Here is a 20092-nt window from a genome sequence, read left to right on the forward strand (position 1 = left end):
TTGCTATGCCCATACAGTTCAGTATTTTTAGACTGTTTACAGAAAAATCTTAAAATAACTCCTCAGATATGCTTAAAAAAAATCTGATATTGGCAGGAAGCTGATCTTTTTTTGTCTTTATAAACATGAAACTCCCACAAGGACATAAATATAGGATAAGAAAGACCTGCTCCCTTCTCTACACCTACCTTCCTTTGTCAGCAGTGCTAGAGCTGGTCTGGTCAGGTCCGGCCTGGCTCAGATCCGGCTCACTGTGGGCTAACCTGTCAGTCAGCCGCTGAACTTTGTCTGGGTCAGAGTGCTCTGTCGAAGCTGCTGTGTTCTCACCAGCCTCCTCCGCTGCACAAACCATGCAACACAACAGAATAAAAGTCTAGAAAACACTTGATGATGATATAAATAGAAAAAAACAACAACACTACTTTAAACTCACTTTGCGCAGCCTTGACTTCCAAAGAAACGCTCTGTTTTTTATCAGAGCTCTCTCCGTTCTGTTCCTGGCCGGTTCTCTGTTGCTCTGCAACATTTTGGTTTTGGAAACTTTCCAACCAGTCCAGAGTTTCACCGTTCTTCAGCGCAGAGCGATGATCTTTGAACCAGCGGACAATGTCTGTGCGTCCGAGGCTTGTTTGGACCTCCAGCTGGCTGTATTCCTCGGGCGACGGCCATTGAGCCCGGCAGAACATCTGTGAAGACAAATGATGAGACCAAAACACATATACTTAGGTTCCAAACAACAAGAAGGAATTCATACACTAAGAGCTGATCGACAGCATGAGATATGAAGGATACAAACACTTGGAAAGCAGCTTTTTTGTTTGTTGCTTATTATCAAATGTTAGCATGTCATCCACAGTCATCGGATGAATATTTAGAAAAGAGCTGAACAGAACACAAACACTCCCTTGAGTATTTACACATTATTCTATTTTAATCATTTGCTACACTGGCTGATGCATTGAACACACTTATTGTATGGGTAAAGGCGACTGTGAGCATCCTTAAACAACAGCCTGTGCTTTAGCAATCTGTTACATAGCATAAAAAAAAGAAAGAAAGATGGATTTCTTGGATACATGTTCCATTTATAGGCTCTGTGATCCTATGGGAAACCGTAACAACACTACTCCAGCGATGTCTCTTTACAATGTCAGATCTGAACCCTGCAGTCACCTGCTTTCATATTTCACTCCCTATGTTCAGGTATCAGCAGATCTCATCATAAACTGTCAGTCACACTGATTGTCCCTAAGCATCAGACCAGCACCTTCTCAAAATGAATCAATTTCACTCAACATCTCACTTCAGATTTATTAAAAAAAAGGTGCCATCAAATATTTTTTTTAGAGTCAGGGCTCATTAATGTCTTATTACCTTTATCAGCCTTCCAGCTATTTCAAGAGGTATCATCTTCTTGTCGTGAGCTTACAATAGAGTACTTAGAAGTGTCATATCTAATCAGTTTCTCTGCAGCTACTCGTACCTCTCTGAGCAGACTGAGGGAGCGCCCGCTGATGGGAGCTGGGCTGGTGGAGGCCGACAGGATGGGAGGATGAGGAGAAGAGGAGGAGGATGAAGTGAGGATGGGAGGCGATGCTGAGGAGGACAGGGTTGGCGGATGAGGGGACGAGGCTGCGAGCACAGGAGGCGAGGACGAGGAGGAGGAAGAAGACAGAGCAGGTGGATGCGGAGAGGAGCGTTTGCCGTCCTGCTCCCAATGTGACGCTCCGTTCAGCAGCGCCCCCGGCTGCTCCACTCTGTCCTCGGGGGTCTTTGAAGTCATGGTGAGTAAAGCCTGCTCCATGTTGTCCCTCAGCGCCCGCCGCTCTGAAAACCAACACTCCACCTCCGTCTTGGACAGCCGGGTCTCCTGGGCCAGCTGGTCTGCAGCAGAACAGAGTTCAGAGGATCAGACGAGCTGAGTTACCTTGAAGTGGAAGGTTATTTTGGAATCCAGGCTCTCCAGGGGACCTAAAAGCGGGCTCATTAAAAAAAAAAAAAGAGTCTGCTATTCCTGTCATGCAGTCACCCATCAGAGAAGTGTCTGTGGCTTTTATGGGGCGAGAGAAAATTAAATCACATGCTGAGAATCACTATAAACAGGAAGAAACACTACTGGACTTCAGTGATTTATTGTTTTACATCTACGTTAGAGAGAGTACTGACTCTGGCAAGAACACCAAACAACTGTAGTTTATCCTAGAGCAGTAAGAAAGTTAATAAAAAAGAATTTCAAAGTTATGTGATATTACTTATGAGGAACATCAGAACATAAACTCATCCTAAAAACAGACCTGTTCTCTGCTTCATGATGCAAAGTGTGCAGGACGGTTGTGTGGTGTTTCTGTCGGCAGATTAAGTGATCCAACATTAACAATCTGGATGACTGCGGACACCATAAAAGAGTTTGACTAGTTTTAAAACGAATAATTTAACCGGACATATTAAGCATAATTACATATGAGGTTATTTTTTTTTTAAATCACTTTTCTTCCGACTTAAAAGCATGTTGTAAAGAACACCTTATTTTTTCCTTAATAGGATCGACCTGATCCAGTTACAGTTTTTATGTATTACCCAAATCAAGATGAACACTGCTCTAAACAGGGAAGTGTTCATTTTTACAATACCTACTTTGTCCACAGAGGGCGCCAAACTCACACAAACTGAAAAGTTCCTGCACTGCTTTAAATAACATTTTCTTGTGTTTGATAACAGCTTTACTAAGAAATACTGAATGAGGACAAAATCCATTATTTTTCACAACCCTAAAGTCAACTTTGTCTTCAATGCCAATGAAGCGAATCAGCAAAATGTATAAAAACTGTAAATAGTAAGCTCAATGTAAAACTGTTTAAGTTTTATTACATTTTGTTCCTGATTTCCATCCTGGTTCCAGCCCTCTAAAGTAAATCTGTCGCTCTCACGAGTTTTAAACAACACAAACTGGAGCTTTATCCAGGTATAAAACAAGATTGGATTACAGACTCTTCGATTTCCTAATCCTTTTTTTCTTACCTACAATCCAACGTTTGATTCAATCCAAAAGCTTTAATACGATTAGATTACTTTTCAACAACTGGGCCATGGAAGGGGGTCTTAAATGTGACACAAAATACACATAGATGGCGCAGCGGTTAGGTAGCACCACATGTACAGCACAGAGGCTATAGTTCTCCAAGCGGGCGGCCTGGGTTCAATTCCGACCTGTGGCTCCTATTCTGCATGTCCTTCCCCACCCTCTCGTCCTGATTTCCTACCCTACTCATGTCTTAATGTTCGATCACCCCCCTAGTCCCTGATAAGAAGTCTTTCAGTAATAATGTAACAGTAATAAAGTTATTGACATCATTGTTCTTTACAGATAACTCTGCTTTTATTAACAGTTTGTGTCTGATATAAAAGTCATCTATTATCACTATGTTGGATGACCAATGGGCACGTGTACTTGGCCTTGTTCATACCTTCTCTATATGTGCAAGGCACAGTTTACTACAATGCAAGATTTTACACAGGGCCCACTTCACCAACGCAAGACTAGCCAAGATTTACCCTGACAGATCTGATGCATGCAACAGATGTAAACAGTCACATGCTGATCATATGCATATGTTTTGGTCATGCCCACGTTTATCTGCAATATTCAATATTAGTGTTGTCAGTGCCCTAAGAACATTGGACCTTGACCCCCTCACTGCCATTTTGCGGAATCCTTTCTATGCCTAACACGCCCAAAACCGAACAACGAGTTATTGTATTTACCACTCTACTTGCAAGGAGACTTATTCTATTCAGGATATACTGCAGTGTATTAGGCTTGAGAAGATGAGGTTCTCCCTCTGAGGTTCCCTTAAATTATTCCATAACACCTGGCAACCCTTGTGATTTTTCTTCACTGTAAATTCCGACCTCTGTGTGACACTGCTAAAAAAAAAACATGTTTTGACAAAAGAGGGACTTTGATGCCCCCCTCCACTTGTCTTGCTGCTCTCAAGTTATAAACTGCAAAGCCTTATATGAAGAAGCTAACAGCATAACGAGTGGTAAAAGACTGTACCTAGATCTGCATCTGTTGGAGAGCTGCTTCTCTGGAAACTCTCCTCCAGTGCCTTCAGCTGCTCCGATGACTTTCCTTTCACCCTTTCCAGCAGGGGGAAGTGGCTGGGCACGGCTTTCTTCACGGGATTATCTTTGGGTGCTGGGGTCATCTCTGCTTTCACCAGCACAGGAGGAGGAGGAGGAACGCCTGCAAGCAAGACACACAGGGCCTTTTTCAAAACATCTCCATACACACTCTCACTCGAGCAGGGAGTGGACTGAGTCTGACGTCACGCCCACAGCTGAATTAAGTACCCTCCATTAAGGTGGAGGGGGGATAAATACAGCAGCAAGCTGTGGGACAAACTCCCCTCACTCCCAAGGAAACAGGAACTTTATATATCTGGGATTTTAATTTTATGTCACTCACTCAAATAATAAGTGAAAAAAAACCTAGGCAGACTCGTACATATATGGTGGAATTTCTATTTCTAACATCTTGTCGTTTCAATCTGATGTTCATAGGACTGCTTAGTTTGTAAACATGAAACACTTCACAGTCAAATAGGCACGTGTACCGTTTTCAAGACTGGAAAATGTTCATTAGATCCTCTTTATAATGTCAACCTTTCAATCTCTGAATCTGTATGACACGACTATTTTAAAAGGCATTTAGGTAATTGTGGGTGATATCGCAGAACTTTCAGTTTATGGAATCGTCTCCAATGGCGTTCGATAAAGTTATTACACCTGCTCAGTTAGGCCAGCATCAGTGCAGACTCGCTGTTTAACATCCCACTGTCACTCCACCTTCAGGGGTTATGGACAACACTCCACGTGAGTTCACAAAAGTAGTGCAAGTGTGGAGGGAGAGGGTGTAGGGAGTGGTTTGAGAAGAGGCCCAAAGAGAGAAATATGAAAAGGTCCACAAGACAGAGCCCAAACGATTCTAAACAGTGTGCAGTGTTTTATTGTATTTCAGGGTTAAGGGATTAAAACCCACCCTCCAAGAACACGTTCTATCCTGTTTACTTACTAAAGACAGTAAAATTTGTGATTAATCACAGTAAGTCAGTCAGTCAGTTTATGGTTCAATCTGTGTGGAGCTGATCCCACCACGTACCTTTGAGGTTAAGGAGCCTCTGTTCACTGAACCACTTCTTTATCTCTCCTCTGGACAGCCCCGTGGTCTCTATCAGCCTGTAGATCTATCACATGACAAGAGGCGACCATGAGATGAAACAACAAGGTGGGTGTTTATCAGCGACAGCAGTGGAGCGTTTGTAGCAGAAAAACTGGAGAGTACAAGAAGCTACATTTTGACCTTTGAAGAAATGGCACTTCAAAATGTCATTTCACTCACTTATTCTTCTTACCTCATCTTCCTCGGGGAAAGGACACCGTGTGTAGCTGGACCTCAGCACCGATAGCTGCTCAGACGTTTTATTGTGGTCGACTGTGAAATTGAGAAGTTTGGATGACGCCAGTTTGGAGGCGGCCATGGGTGCCGAGATGGTCTGAATGATGGAGGGTCTTTTACTCTCTGTGGTGATCACAGGGGAGGCCAGCGGGCGTTTGAGCGACTGCACCACCTGTGGAGAGAAGAGGGAACCTTCTGATGGATCTACCTTACAGAGTTTATTATGGTGACTACAAATTATTTACACTTCAAATAAATATATTTAAAATAGTGGTGAAACATATAAAAGGGAAATAAAATAGTGAACATAGTTAATATGAACTTTGCTCTAATGTGAAAATCACTCCTCTGGGGAAAGTCTCTACGAGGTTGAGTTTTCCTGTCTCACTAGTGATATGATCTGTCTTTGTTTCATTCTTTTGTTCTCATGTGTTTCTCATAGGGAGGTCAAACAAAAATCACAATTAAACACTTAAATTCAAGAGGTAATTGCGTTAAATCACATTCTTAATCACATTTTTTAAACTTGAATTACTTTTACTTTTGATGTGTCAACTGAGCCGTCTAGTTTTCTTATTTCATAAAGTGAAATGAGTTATTGAAAGATGCAGAGGTGTCAATCTTTTCCATCACTTGGCAAGGCTTAATAAAAACAATGCAGTGTTTTTTTTACTGCTAGCAAACCATGGCACATTTTGTGAGAGGAGTTCCAGCTAAATGGAAGGTCATTTTTATACCATGTTTTACACACACACACACACACACACACACACACTGAAGTAACACAAGTTAACATTCTGCACTAGTGTTTTGTACCTGGCTTGACACAGTGAATGCCAGCGGTGCACATGTGACCGTAGAGCCGTTAGCTACTGGAGTTAGCACCAGGCTGGTCTGTCCCAGGAGCTGACAAGGCAGCGACTGGAGGAGGGAAGCGGCCTGCTGCATGTGTTTGGAGGCTGCAGAGGAGGAGGATTGGGAGTTGAGCTGAGGCGCGACCACGGCAAAGGTCTGAGGCACGGAGGAGATCGTGCCGTTGAACATTTTCTTTCTGGCTTCCTCCACCTGCAATAGAGGACAGTTGACATAAATACAAATGAACTAATGTCATTGTATGATGATCACAGTAATAAAATGATCGCCCTCTTATTAAAAAACATTGACTAATTTAAATTCTACTGTTCAATACTTTATTTTAAATGATTAAATATCATTTTCACAGGTCTACAGAACTGCTAGTTTGTCATTTATTATTTCTTTAACATGTAGAAATTAGCAGCTGGATTTGTTAACAAGGAAACAGAAAATGAGTGTACTTGTATTTGAAGCTATAATGTGCTTTAGAGTAATATTACATGAAGCCACCTTGCAGGAAGCACATTTAAACACACTTGAGGGATTTAGAGGAGTGCTTAAAATGTTATTTTTACTTTAATTCCTACCTCCTCAGGAGACCAGCTAATGCCCTGTTTGAGCCTCTGTGTGGTGAACCAGACTTTGATTTGCTCCTCAGGATGTTTGGAGGCTGCGGTGAGCCAGGAGAGCTCAGCCTGTGTCGGGTAGGGGAACTTGTTAAAGGAGGAGATGAGTGTCAGGTTGTCGTCCAGCGAAGGGTTGTATTTGGTTGTGTTGAGGGGCACTGCGATCTTCGGCACCTGGAAAAATACAGGATAGAGACTGATGATTTTTTTTTTTCCACAGAAATATGCAAGCACAGCATGGTGAATAAAAAAAAAAACATTGTATGTTTTCATTTACGGGGTTTTAGAATAATAATGATATGATTAATGAAAGCCTAAGTTATTACAAATCCATGAAAAGTATCTTTATTCTCTACAGATGTTAAAGTGGATGATTGTGTTGTATTTTAGCAGCTTCAGTTCACCTGCTGTGCTCTCACTAACAGACTCACTAGGTTTTAATGTTAAAGAGCATCAGGTGAATACTTTCCCTCTCTTCCTTATGACTTGTAGAAATTAGATAAATGAGCAGAAAATACAGACCTATTAAATCAAATATCAGGATAATATTTAGATATTGCCATTTTTTTCCCAGTTCTAAAAAACACTTTTAATGCAGATGGAGACATGGGTTAGTTTGTTGTGAGAAACATGGGAACACTTAACTTCTAATGGAGAAACTACTAGCTTGAGTCTGCTACAGTTAAAAAAAACAGACAAACAAAAACCTGAGACCCTATCAAAAACAGATTTATTAAAGCCCGTTTCTTGATTCTGAACATTTAAAAAAGAAAGTAAAGTGTTATTTTTATTAATCTTTGGAGGGATTAATAATAGTAATTTCTCCCTGTTTTCAGCTCACACATACAGACAGGGGAGTGGTATAATTTTCTCATCTTACACTTTGTGTCATTCTGCAGGAATAGTAAAAAAGAAGGAACATTTGCATGCACACTTTCTGCCTCACCTGAGTATAGTTTAGAGGCCGCTGTAAGGAAGGCATAATGTGAGAAAGGCCGTCTGCTTTGAGTAGAGTCGTCTCAGGGATGATAACCGTCCCATTCACGTTCACTGCTGTGATTGGAGTCTTGCACAGATCCGGGGTCAGCTTACCCAACTGAGACTCTGTCCTTTTATTATCCGACGACATTATTTTTGGTTTACCGATCTTGACTGTGGTGGGTTTGTTGAGCGGCAGAGAGCCGAGTTCGTCCCCTCTGCCGACAGTGGAAGTGTTATAAATGGCCGCGTTGTTGCTGCAGCCCTCTATCGTCTGTTCTAGGATTGTCTGATTGTTCAGTTTGATCCGCTTGAATTTAAAGTTGCTCTCCCCTGGGTGACACCTCTCGTTGTGTTCCGTCAGGGTATCAAACTTCTTGGTGTTGAAGTTGCAGACAGCGCACAGGTACAGGGGGTTGAGGATGACGTTGGGGTGGTTGGCGTCGACGTGTTCTTTGAACGTGTTGAGGTTCTGTGTGGAGAACGGGCAGTATTTACACTCGTAGCCCCCCTGCTGTCTGCGCTGAGGCTTGGGCGGGTCCGGCGGCTCGTTTGCTGGTTTGTCTGGAGCTGCGGGGGGGTCTGAGGCTTTGCCCGTTAGGTCCAACTCCACAGCAGGTTCTGTATCTGTCGAGAGATCTGTCTCCATGGGCCCCTCCTTACTGTGGTTCTCCACGGTTGGCTTCAGTACAAAGAAGTAAAAAACATATGAGAACCAAACTAAGAGTTGTAAAACACAGTTAGAATATGGTCGACTACAGCTCTATTAACTAATGGTTTACTGGACCCATAGAACAACTAAACAAAAGCAAAGCTACAAGAAATGTAATACTACATTTTCATTAGGAGGATGCATGTGCTCAATACAATAAAGAACAAAAACTTTAAGTATACCTCCATATCATGTGACTCATCATCATCATCCAGCTCCACCATGGTCTGCTCCGGTCGGATCATACACGGAGTGGACGCCTTCCTTCGACTGGACATGATGATAGAAGATCCTGGATTTGTCTCTGTGGTCAGCTGCCCAAACTCTGTGCCTGTGTTTGGCCAGCGGTGATACAACAGTGGCTAAGGTGCCCAGGATGAAGGATGCAGAATGCTGTCACAGACTTGAGGATAGACAGTCGTAGCTATCTAGAACAGCCAGGGGCCAGAGATGTCAGTCGTATCAGGTGAGGAAGAGAGCATAGGACTGAGTTTGGAATGGGAGTGGGCATCCAAGGAGTCTCTGGATGGGTCGTCCCCCGGGGTAAGATTTGTGGCAGGAGGGAGTTAAGAGTCCAGGGCATGGGAAGGTGAAGATCTGGTGGTGATGGGACTGCTGTAGTTTGTTTTGAAGGCCCGGCCCATTGACAGTGTCAGCTCCAGTGCTGGGCGAACACCTGGAACTGCATGACAGGAAGCTACCTGGAGGGAAAAAAACAAGGAGAGTTTGATTGGTAAAACAGATTTTTTAAAATTTTATTTTTAGCCTTCTTCCATTATGAAGAAAACATGTCCTTCATTTCCTCTTCTTCTACATTCAGGCTTTACATGAAACAGTGAACTATTGAGGTGGTCACCACAGTGTAAGTCACAGAAACAAACATAGACCAATAAGTTTGTTTATTTTGGTATAAGGTATGGAATGACTGGACCACAACAGACATAGAAACTTTAATTCTTGATCAGTTTCAACACACACAAAAAAAAATCAATAAGGGGTAAAAATGGTTTCAAAAATGTATGAGATATCAGACATTGGATTACACATGAGGGAGAATGAACCAAAATTCAACATTAAACATTGTTTGAGCATGTCGAGAAATGAAACAAGCTGTTTTTTGTTTTTTTTCAACTCAACAGTGTCTCGTGTAGATCTGGAACGAGCCACAAATCAAAAGAGGTAAAGTCAACAGTCAGTTGGTGGTCATGAAAGGAAACGAAGGGAAACGAAAAAAGAGCAGAGGGAAGATGACAAACAAACAGAGCAGCAGAGCAGACGCCCACAGCGGTTGTGACTGCTACATAAGTATGACACTAGTCACAGAAGAAAATAAAGTGTTTTGTAGCAGCTAAGCAATGCCCTGAAGAATTTGGGACTAATTGCAGTGTGCTGAGGAGCAAAATCACTGGACACTGGAGGTCTAGAATAGCAGTGCCCTGCTTAATGAGTGTGTGTTGTTTTATGCTGATGGTAAGTGTGCAGAAAAAACGAGTACATGTGCATCTTTGACTTGAACTAGCAAACCATTACAAGAGTTCCACCTACCAACATTTGAAGATTCTAAGTGATATATCTAATGTCTTAAGTTCTATCATACCTTCTCCTCCAGTCTGAATCTTTTCTTAGTGTTTTATGCCCCCCATCATTCTCTTTGGTTTATTAACTACTACAAAAAAAAAGGAAGGTAAAATGATCCTCTTGGGTTCTTCCTATCTCTGAACCAATCAGTTATTGTCTGCTCATGATATAACCTCTGGGAGTAATGATGGACAACTTCTCTGAGCTTTCAGTGGAACAACCGTTAGCAATAAAAAAAGACTTCTTGCCAAGACGTCCTTTTCTTTGTGTTGCATTTGTTTACAGTCCGTAAGCTCAGAAGTGAGAATGGAGCTTGAGTTCAGAGACAACTATTGTAAGCTGAACTTTAACTCAAATCAATCCATCAATCTTTTATTTGTATAGCGCCAATTCAATACAAATGTAACCTCAAGACACTATGCATAAGAGCAGGTAAAAGACCTTACTCTTTAATTTATTATCTACAAAACACCAACATTAATTTATCATGCAAATGTTGATAGAGATTTATTTTGGCTTGATGGTGGTCAGGTATATGCTGATGGGTTTCAGGACTGGTTACAGCAGGTTTCTTACGCCTCTCATCTGCCAAGACTCACTGAAAAGCTAGTGTACGATAGAACTACAAACAGAAACCAGAACAGCAACACACTGAATTAACATAGAGAATCTGATAGTTAAGCAGTGTGTCCCCTAGGTTTACAGCTTACAGACACAAACACTTTAAGGGATCTTGGTGTTCATGCGTTACTTTTAATGAAAGCTATCCTTAAATGACTTCTTTCCCGGAGTTCCGACTCCATCCACAATCCTATCTCTACAATAAAAGGCACAAAAAGCCCAAAAATAAATCTAAAAAAATAAAAATAAAAATAATTAACTTGACCTTCAAGGGAGCGGACATTCATACACACCCATATGCCACAGACGAAGCAGTGGGAGCAACTTAGGGTGACGTTTCTTGCCCATGGACACATGTAGATCTCTCCAATTGAGACTCTACCAACTGAGCCACAGTATTTATCACAATATTTTGACATTTTGAAGTCAAAATCATCGATCAGACAAACGCCAAACTAACTATCAGGTTAATTGATAATAAAAATAAAAGAAATCCATTAGCAGGTGCACAGTCAGGGCAACAACATGAGCAACAATCCTAAAGAGCATTTAAACTCCACCCTCCTCCAGCACACCCACATCAGTGCCAGCTTCAACATCTCATGACGAGCTTTCCAGTGTGTATTTAGCATAAAACTTATCACCACACTTTGATGGCAGCAGCTTGATTACATAGCTGTTATGCAAATAGATGCAGTTGACAGGTCTTCCCGGCTGTCAGTAAAGACAGGTTAGCGTGTGAAATATTGACTAAAATCAGATCATGTGGTGGAGTGTGAACAGAGTGAGAAAGCAGAGAGGAAGCTGCTTCAGACGCATCTGAAGAAGCTTAGAGCAGCTTTGTTTGGGTGCTGTGGGAAATGACAAATCCACAAAGAAAAGAAGTTATGAAAAGCTGAGGCAGAGTAAGCAGAGGAAAACTTTCACAGGGTAATATTAAAATGAGAGAGAGAGAGAGAGAGAGAGAGAGAGAGAGAGAGAGAGAGAGAGAGAGAGAGAGAGAGAGAGGGGAGCTCGTCTGTTTGAAGAAAGGCGATTGATATTCTGGAGGCTTCATATTCACATGAGTAAAAATCAAATGAGTCGATGCAGCAGTGGCGCTCCTCTATCAGGACATAATGAGGCTCCATAAAAACGAGTCAGCACAGAGGACGAGCGAAAGTCCTCTTCAAATTAAAATCTCATACTCAAATGTGTGATGCTTACGGGCAAATATTGACAGGAAAAATGTTTTTAATCAAACCCAACAAAGACCCTGTTCCAACAGTGTGATCACATTTAAGTTCTATAGCCAAAAAAAGAGAATAAACGGAGAGAGAGAAATCAAACTTTAGGGTCTCCTGTCTCACTAAAGTGTCACATACTTAAGTCTGGGCATGAATCACATTGCACTGCACCCATCGAGCTCTGAGGGCTGTCATTCGCTGGCCGACTCATTGTCCCGAGATATCTCAACTCCTCAAACAACCCACCGAGGCATCATTAGAATGCGGGCTCATTACCATGGCGTCGCCATAGCAACCGCACACGTAGAGCTTTAGTCAAGTAGCTGCTACAACCGTGACACTGACGGGGACTGTATAAACAGGGGAAGACCCGACTGCATGTGGGATTGTGTTTGGTGTTATTAGAGAGGGGAAAATAGAAATCCTGCAGAAGTAACTGACAGGAGAGTGTGTGTGTGTTTATACATCTGTGTGTGTGTGTTTGTTTTTAAAAAGCCTGGAGGATCCACTCCTGCAGGATTCATACAGTGTTGTGGTGCACTTGTAGGTTTTTCTTCAGATCCACTTATTGAAAGTTGGGGGGGGGGGGGGGGGTTGAGGATAGAAAAAAAGTGAATTTCTCAGAGTAATCAAACATAGAATACATTTCAGGTAGCAGATGGAGATGTTCAAATTCCATTATTCCCTCCCTGAAACAAATGCCGGTCTCTGAACTTGCAAAATGACTAATGCCTAATAGTTTTTTGTATTATCTAGTTTGACAGTCAATCAGACCCTTAAAAGATCCAAAAAATTAAGACACTGCCATTTTCAGTGTTAATAGTTTTAATAACCGGGTCGGATTGTTTTGGAGAGAAGGAGACCTGTGTGGATCATTCTGCTCGCAGTAAAAACATCATGAACAATAAACTAGAACGGCTTACAAACCTAAAAAAAAGTTGATGGAACATTAGCGGTAGCTTAGCCCCTTTGTATGTGCTTTGTCTGCTTAAGAGCAAGATCTTTATTTAGTGTAGTACTTACTAATATGACATTAAGTTGCTATGGTAACATAATAAATGACTTAAAAAGCAAACGTTCTTAGGGGCGGTTTTATTAGATCCAAGGCAGCAGAGCTCAAACTGATGTGTAGGTTATTTTGTGGGGTTGAGCAGGGACAATTGATTTCATGTGATGTCATGTAACCAGAGTAAAATAAGGTGAACTCTATCCTACTAATGAATCACATCTGACTGTGAACAGACAGGCATACCCACATTTTAAGATGTGTTGAAGGTAATTTAAGATCTGTCTGTTTCGTGTATCAATATATAAAAAACTCTAATAAAAGGTTACAACAAGGTTGCTGAAAAATCCAATCCCTCAGTTCTGGATGTTGTCTAGATGAAGAACTCCACCCAGCACACACAGGGTGTAAACTCTCCTGTGTACATACTCTGTTACTAACTATCACTCTGAAATCTTCCAGCAACATCTGTCTACTTTTTATTTGTTCTTTGAGCTTCTGCTGCCTCTCTCCTGACACAGCCTGAACGCTTCTCGGATGAGCTGATGGCTGGCAGTGGCAGGACGAGGATCTGACTGTGAGCAGAGAGAAAGCACAAAGCTGGAGCTGGATGGTGTTACCTCCTACTGGTGTGTTGAACCCACACAAGAGGCGGGAGAGAGAGAGGATGAGCAGTGCCATTTATGCAACATCTATCTCAGTAATATCTATGCAGCTTAATAAAGTCAGTGTATTCAAATCACAGCTTATAAAAGCTGCCTGGGGCTCCAATGACTGGATGACATCAGACGTTGGTTTGCATATCGAGTAAATGCCTATTGAGTAATTTGTAGAAAAAGTGCTCACAGCATGAAAGCTATTGAGAGGAGGCTGACACAGAAACAAGAGTATTATCTCACAGTTTAAAAGCAAACAGCTCTGCTGTTTGAGATGTTGCAGGCGAGTTAAACTTGTGTGCTTGGACTGTCTCAAACAAAGAGAAAAGCCGTGTGTAAAGAGTGATGAACACTGAGGAAACACTGGCACCAAAATCCTCTTCTTTCCTCCACTCCACCATTTCCACTCCGCTATCTCCTGCTGCCGTCACTGGCTATCTGAGTGCCATTAAGCCATCATGGAAAAGATAACTGGCACAGTTTGAGATTTATAACTACGACAATCTATAACTCACTTAAAGCTGCATATATTATAATCTTAGTGATGGGCTCCAGGCTCATGAATGAAAATGTTCATTTGGTATCTTTAAGAGAAGAAGTTCATGTTTTTGTTTGTTACAAACTTCTGCCTTAGACACCTCTTCAGTTGTCAGTTTTTAAACAAACTTGTTTTAACTTAATTTCTCTCACAACAATAAAATAGTGCACTCAATCTGGGCCGCTTTGACTCAGGGTCAAACAAGTCTCCCACCTTCTGTCGGTGCGTCTGACCTAGTCAGTCAGTTAGCTCATGTGTGTGCAGAGTCAGAGTGAGCTCGGTGCACGAGCCACAAACTCCCCACTGTCTGGATGCTCATTAAACTTGTATGAACACACAGCCTGACAGTCCTTCACCCCCCCTCCTGTCCGTCTGGCTGTCTGTAGTTGTCTGGCTGTCTGTAGTTGTCTGTTGTCTGGCTGTCTGTAGCTGTCTGTAGTTGTCTGTTGTCTGATTGGTGCTTCATATTAGAGAAGCCATCTTTCTGAACCAGTTAGCTTTAATGCTGCCAGGCAGGAGATACATTCATCAGCTCTGGCAGTGATCAGTTTAGGCTTCACACTGGCATACATACTGGAGCGAGCGCAGGGGAAATCAATACAAATGCTCTGTACCACTGAGCCTGTCTAATGTATGAGGACAGACAGATGATCTAATAGAGCAGAAATATAGTGCTGCTATAGGAAGGATATCTATCCAAACAGCAGTGGGAAGAGAGAGTGCCACTGACTGATGAGTCACAGCAGCATACTCAGCTCATAGTTCTCTCCATCATTACTGTAATCTGTGTACAGTGTAGTATATGGCTCACGGTGTACTCTAAGAAACAGAGTATTTGGAAAAGCACAACAGGCTCAGATATGGGATTTTTAGCTGGCCTGAATACAGTCTTTTAATGCAATCGATTGTAAAGGCTCACAGAAGGCTGCTACCTCAAACACTTGTGCAGAAAATGTCAAAATGTCATCAAGCTCTAGTGCATTATCTTTCATTGTATGGAAAAAATGGATAGGCACATATCAGACAGGCTCTATTTAAACACATAATTCTCCATGACTACCAAACTGCATATTTCCTGCCTAAACTTGCCATGATAAAGATGTACAGTATAAAAAAAAATGCATCTTGAATCACTATTGTAACTGCAGTAGCTCCGATGTAAAGCTTGCATTTTTCAGTAAGTTAAATAAAGCATATGAGAGGTTAAAGGCTTGCCTGTGCTTCACAGAGTAATTGAAGTAGACATCGCTGATTCAATACACGGTGATTAAAACTTTATATAATGCTTCCACACTGATCAGGTGCTCACGAGTCTATCGCAAGGCCACTCACTGGCAGAAATGGAACAGCATGTGTTTTGCCACAGCTTTTTCCAGGGTGGATCTGGCTGAACGAACGGCAGTTTCTGGTACAGAAAAAAGAAAAATGCTGGAGCAACGAACGAAGAGACACTATTGAATGCCAGAGTTTTCAGGCATGCAGTTAGCACAAACACAAAAGCATACGAGTGGCAACCTCTGCGGCTTGAAGCCATGCACCAAGTACAAACATGGCTGGAACACTAGAGCTCTAAAATAAGCACAAGACAGTAAAGCAGAAACACAACTTTGCTAATACATTCACCTAAGGGTTTTTTTAACACACATCTTATATCACAAGTGACTAAAACACATAGCAGAGGAAGTTCAGTCTGCTTTGTTGGCATTGCTGTATGGGATGTGTTTTCCCTCCTGACTTGCTCCACCGCAGCGAGGAAGACAATGTGTGCGTCTGAATTGTGTGGGTGAAGAAGCACCGCCGTCATTAATACAACGTGTCCCAGCAGGGGTGGAATAGGCAGAATTTTCGGACCGTCGCAGAATTAATTTAAATCTCATCACACTGCTCCTCTAGAGCAAAAGCAGTGCTGCACTGTGTTTGAGTGCTCGGTGTGTTCTGCATAGCAACAGAGCAGCACTACTTTCTCTGGGCAGGGATGAAGATTACACGTGGGGGAAAGGGGAACAAAAATAAAATGCACTTTTGTCACGAGTACCTGGATTCTTGAAGTCAATAGAGGAACAGATAAAGGGAGAAATTGACACAGATTAAAAAAAACAAAAAATAGGAAAGTTTTGGTGTTGTAGGGTAAACATTTATTAGTTTCTTTTCTGTGAGGCCACACTCCTGTTTGTATGACAAAATATATTGCTAGAGCCGTTAGCTGGTTAGCTAACATAAACTTCTAGCCTAGCTTGTTTTAAGCACAGCAAACCCTGTTTTTTTGATTCAACAATTTAACTATAGCATGTTAATGAGTGCTTCCAGTCTTGTAATATGCCACACTGAGCTAGTAAAGCGGTTTCTGGCTCAATCAACATCCCTACTGTACAGAGGTGACAGTGTCCTTAATCCTCTCCTCTAACTCTAACTCCCAAAAACATACAACTTCTCCTTTCAAACGTGTCTTATTAACTAAATTCAAATGTTTACTGTCTCAGAATAACTGTCTTTTTTTATTTGAGTAATACCCAATCTTGTCAGGTTCTTTGGTTGATAAATTTATGGACATGTCTTGAAATTAGCTCAAGTATCTGTACAGCAACTTTTCCCTCTTTCTTTTCTTTCTTTGTCCTGCTGAAACACTCCCACAGATACAATATATGCACCAGAGTGACGAAGAAGAGTTATTACATTATTTTAATTTCAAAACAATACGATTACATCAGCTGCAAATTGTGAATGTTACACATTTTCACTCTTTTTTTTCCAAAACTTTTTCCTTTACAGTATTTAATTTAATCAACCAAATATGTTGCTCTTATGGAAGCTATAGAAAGCTAGTATGGCCATTATCACTGCTGTGACCTTATTAAATCATCCAACATAGAAAGAGACACAGTGGCCTACATACAGTACAGCATGAAGGAACACAGTCCAGCAGGTTGCTCTGTGTTTGATTAAAAATCCTGTCCTGTTTACTCCAGATCAGTAATGACCAAAACACTACCAGACCTGTCTGTCTCCTCGCTGCACACACACACACACTGTCACACATACACAAAGGCCAAGCTATAAAAATACCTAAGTGTCACCCACTCTGCAGCTGATGGTTGTGTTACTATGGCAACAATGTAAGCAGCGTCCATGCATGAGTGTGTGCTTGCATCCAGAAGCAAAATCCAGAGGTCAATTCGTCACGACAGCAGCTCTGTTTAAAATCAAGAGACAATTCATTTTTTCTGCAAGACAATAAGGTTCACTCTGTACAAACATCATTAAAATGTCTGAGTGATAAAGCAGAGGCAGGAAACCCTGTGGTAGGAATAAAGTGTTCACTTCAAATATCAGTAGCAGCATCATCATCTGGATGGATTTGAAAGCATGGCAATATATGGTACGTATGTATATATGGGTGGTCAGCGTTAATGTGTTTATCGATATGCAATTAAGTGTCTCCCTGTAGACACAGTGAAAAGACAGACGCCTCAGCTTGTTTCACTTCAAAAAAACTCTCAGATTATTCAGTTGAGTCAAAACTCAAAAGTGATATCCACCATGTGACATTGAACATTTCACTTTTTTTTACCATCAACAAGCTGTTTTCATTCACTTTTCGATTAGTGACAAGTTTTTTTTTTTTTTACGTGGTTACAGTAATGTTGTTATTTTATTTCAAATTAAAAGCAGCTTTGTATCCGAACAGGAAGTAAAAACACCCCTAGCTTAAGACAGAACAAAACACAAAATCTATGTATAAATACGTTTTTTTTTAAAAAGGCAAAGTAATGAAATATATACATTTAGATATTTGGATGAATCATTTCTTAATAATTCCAATAAACTCAGACTTTTGTGATGCATTTATTGTGGAAGCTCAAACCATCAGAACGATGAAATTGCAAAAAAAAAATGACGCAGCCCTAGTCTCGATGAAGTTTGTTGCTGAAACGCTATCCAAACTAACACAAAATGACCTGATAATAGACCAACTGATAATAGAGCATTTGTGTAAATCAGAGCTGGGAAGAGGGGATGAAAAGCAGATAAATTACAGGGGCAGAGTTTGGTAACATCAAACAGAGTAATACAGTGGTTAACTTTCCCTCTTGAACATTTCTATTCAGCCTCCCATGATAATGGTCCCCTTTGGCATGATTTTGCTGGCTAGTTGCCCTTCCTCTGTCCAGCTTGATGCTCCTCTCTACTCTATCCCCCTCATGGCCTTGGTGCACACTGATAACAGAGCATTTTATGTCCAACAGAAACATCCTACTCCACATTGTCAGTTTTAAAGAGCTTAATCCAGAGCTAAAAAGGCTCTTCATTTTCTCAGTGCATCGATGTAAAATATGAGTTTGAACTTGCATTAATGCATTCACTGTTACACAAGTGAAGTAGGGCAAGGGTCCAATTGCACCAAAACCAGCGGAGACGGGCAAATTAGGTCAACAATGACAGGAGACATAGGAGGGGCTCTGCAAAACTTCAGCACTATGGTCAGCACTTTGCAAGAACCTCATAATGATACCACATTAAAAAGCATCCGATATCTTTATGGCTAGAGTTTTTAACTTTATATAAAGTATTTTCTGTGTGCATGCATAACAAGGAGAGCAGGATTAATGAGACAGCCTGGGGACTTTGGCGCGCTTTACTTTGTGTTTTTTCCGGAGTCTCACTGGGCACTTCATGTGGCAACATTTCCAACCTGTCAATCTCTGCCTTCCCTGCAGTGGGTGTGGCTTGTGAATTGTCTCCAGACTCTCCTCATTGGTCACACGCTGGCAGGAGGGGTGTGTCTGTGCTCTGCCAAAGGCTGACGTGGTGCAGTGCAGAAGGCCTTTTTAGTCCGCTCTCGCTCTCTGCTTCCCCCTTTCCTTTTTTCTTTTTTTTCTCAAACTAGACATTTTGGAGGACAGAGTGGGTCGGGGAGCCGCTCACAGGATCCCCACACTGACTTTAAAGACCTACATGCCATGCAGACACTGATTGTGTGCATGGCTGTGATTATAACTTTTTCAACACTTTGCATGTACTGGTTGGGCTCAGAGTTTCAGCAGAGCACTGCAGAAGTCGTGTCAAGTTCTAAGAGACTGCAGTGGCTGCGAGACATGAGCCCTCTGACTGGTGACTGGATGATGTAGAGACGGAGTAGTTTAATAGATGCTTGCGTATGCAGAAGCACACCGCTGTCCAAACTGCAATGCCCCCCCTAGACTTTTAATAATCAATGCAGCAACGCAGAAGCATATGAAGTGAGTTGCTGCAAGGTACTAACGGTGGGGTTTGATGTACCCACTCTGTCTCCCACACGCACACATTTATCTCACAGATAGGCTGTCTCTTGTTACTCATTCACACTGCTTAGACACTCTGCCTCGTGTGTCTTTTCTTTGTCGCTGTTTTTTTCCTTTGTCAGCACCTTGAGTTTTCTTTGTAAAGCCTTCACTTCTGTTGAATTTCAGACATGTTTGGTACCAAGAAAGTTCCATCACAAGAACCACACCACTTTAGATTTTTTTTTCAGCCTGGCATCCACTGACCAGTGCAGAATTATTTTAGTGAAAAAAAAAATATATTTACAAATCAGCACTGCAACAGTGTTTGATTTACAAAAACACAATGCTGACACAGAAAACAACTGCATCAAGATGTGCTGGCTACTTGTGACTGCGGCCTCATTTTTCTTGCACAAGTAAAGTCTCAGTTACTTTGTTGGAAACAAACAACGGCAAAGAGATCTCTGACCTATTGTGTCCTTAAACTGGAAATTCTGCTTCGATCTGCAGAGTCCCTCTGCACCTTTAAGAAAAAGCTAAAGACCCAGCTCTTTCATGAATACCTACTAACTTAATG

General features: G+C 41.6%; 1 protein-coding gene across 1 annotated transcript in view; it reads right to left on the minus strand.

Moving 5' to 3' along the window:
• Positions 1-20092, minus strand: part of zhx2a (zinc fingers and homeoboxes 2a) — a 31563-nt gene that overhangs the window by 4037 nt on the left and 7434 nt on the right. The window contains exons 2-11 of the mRNA XM_061051132.1: positions 8812-9330; positions 7886-8599; positions 6901-7113; positions 6275-6523; positions 5415-5630; positions 5162-5246; positions 4058-4246; positions 1484-1884; positions 434-686; positions 189-339 (exon numbers count right to left, since the gene is read on the minus strand). Coding sequence (XP_060907115.1) covers positions 189-339; positions 434-686; positions 1484-1884; positions 4058-4246; positions 5162-5246; positions 5415-5630; positions 6275-6523; positions 6901-7113; positions 7886-8599; positions 8812-8907 — 2567 coding nt within the window. The 5' untranslated portion in view covers positions 8908-9330. The remainder of the gene's footprint in view (positions 1-188; positions 340-433; positions 687-1483; positions 1885-4057; positions 4247-5161; positions 5247-5414; positions 5631-6274; positions 6524-6900; positions 7114-7885; positions 8600-8811; positions 9331-20092) is intronic.

The sequence above is a fragment of the Labrus mixtus genome, chromosome 11 (genome assembly GCF_963584025.1).
Source record: "Labrus mixtus chromosome 11, fLabMix1.1, whole genome shotgun sequence".
NCBI classification, from domain to species: domain Eukaryota; kingdom Metazoa; phylum Chordata; class Actinopteri; order Labriformes; family Labridae; genus Labrus; species Labrus mixtus.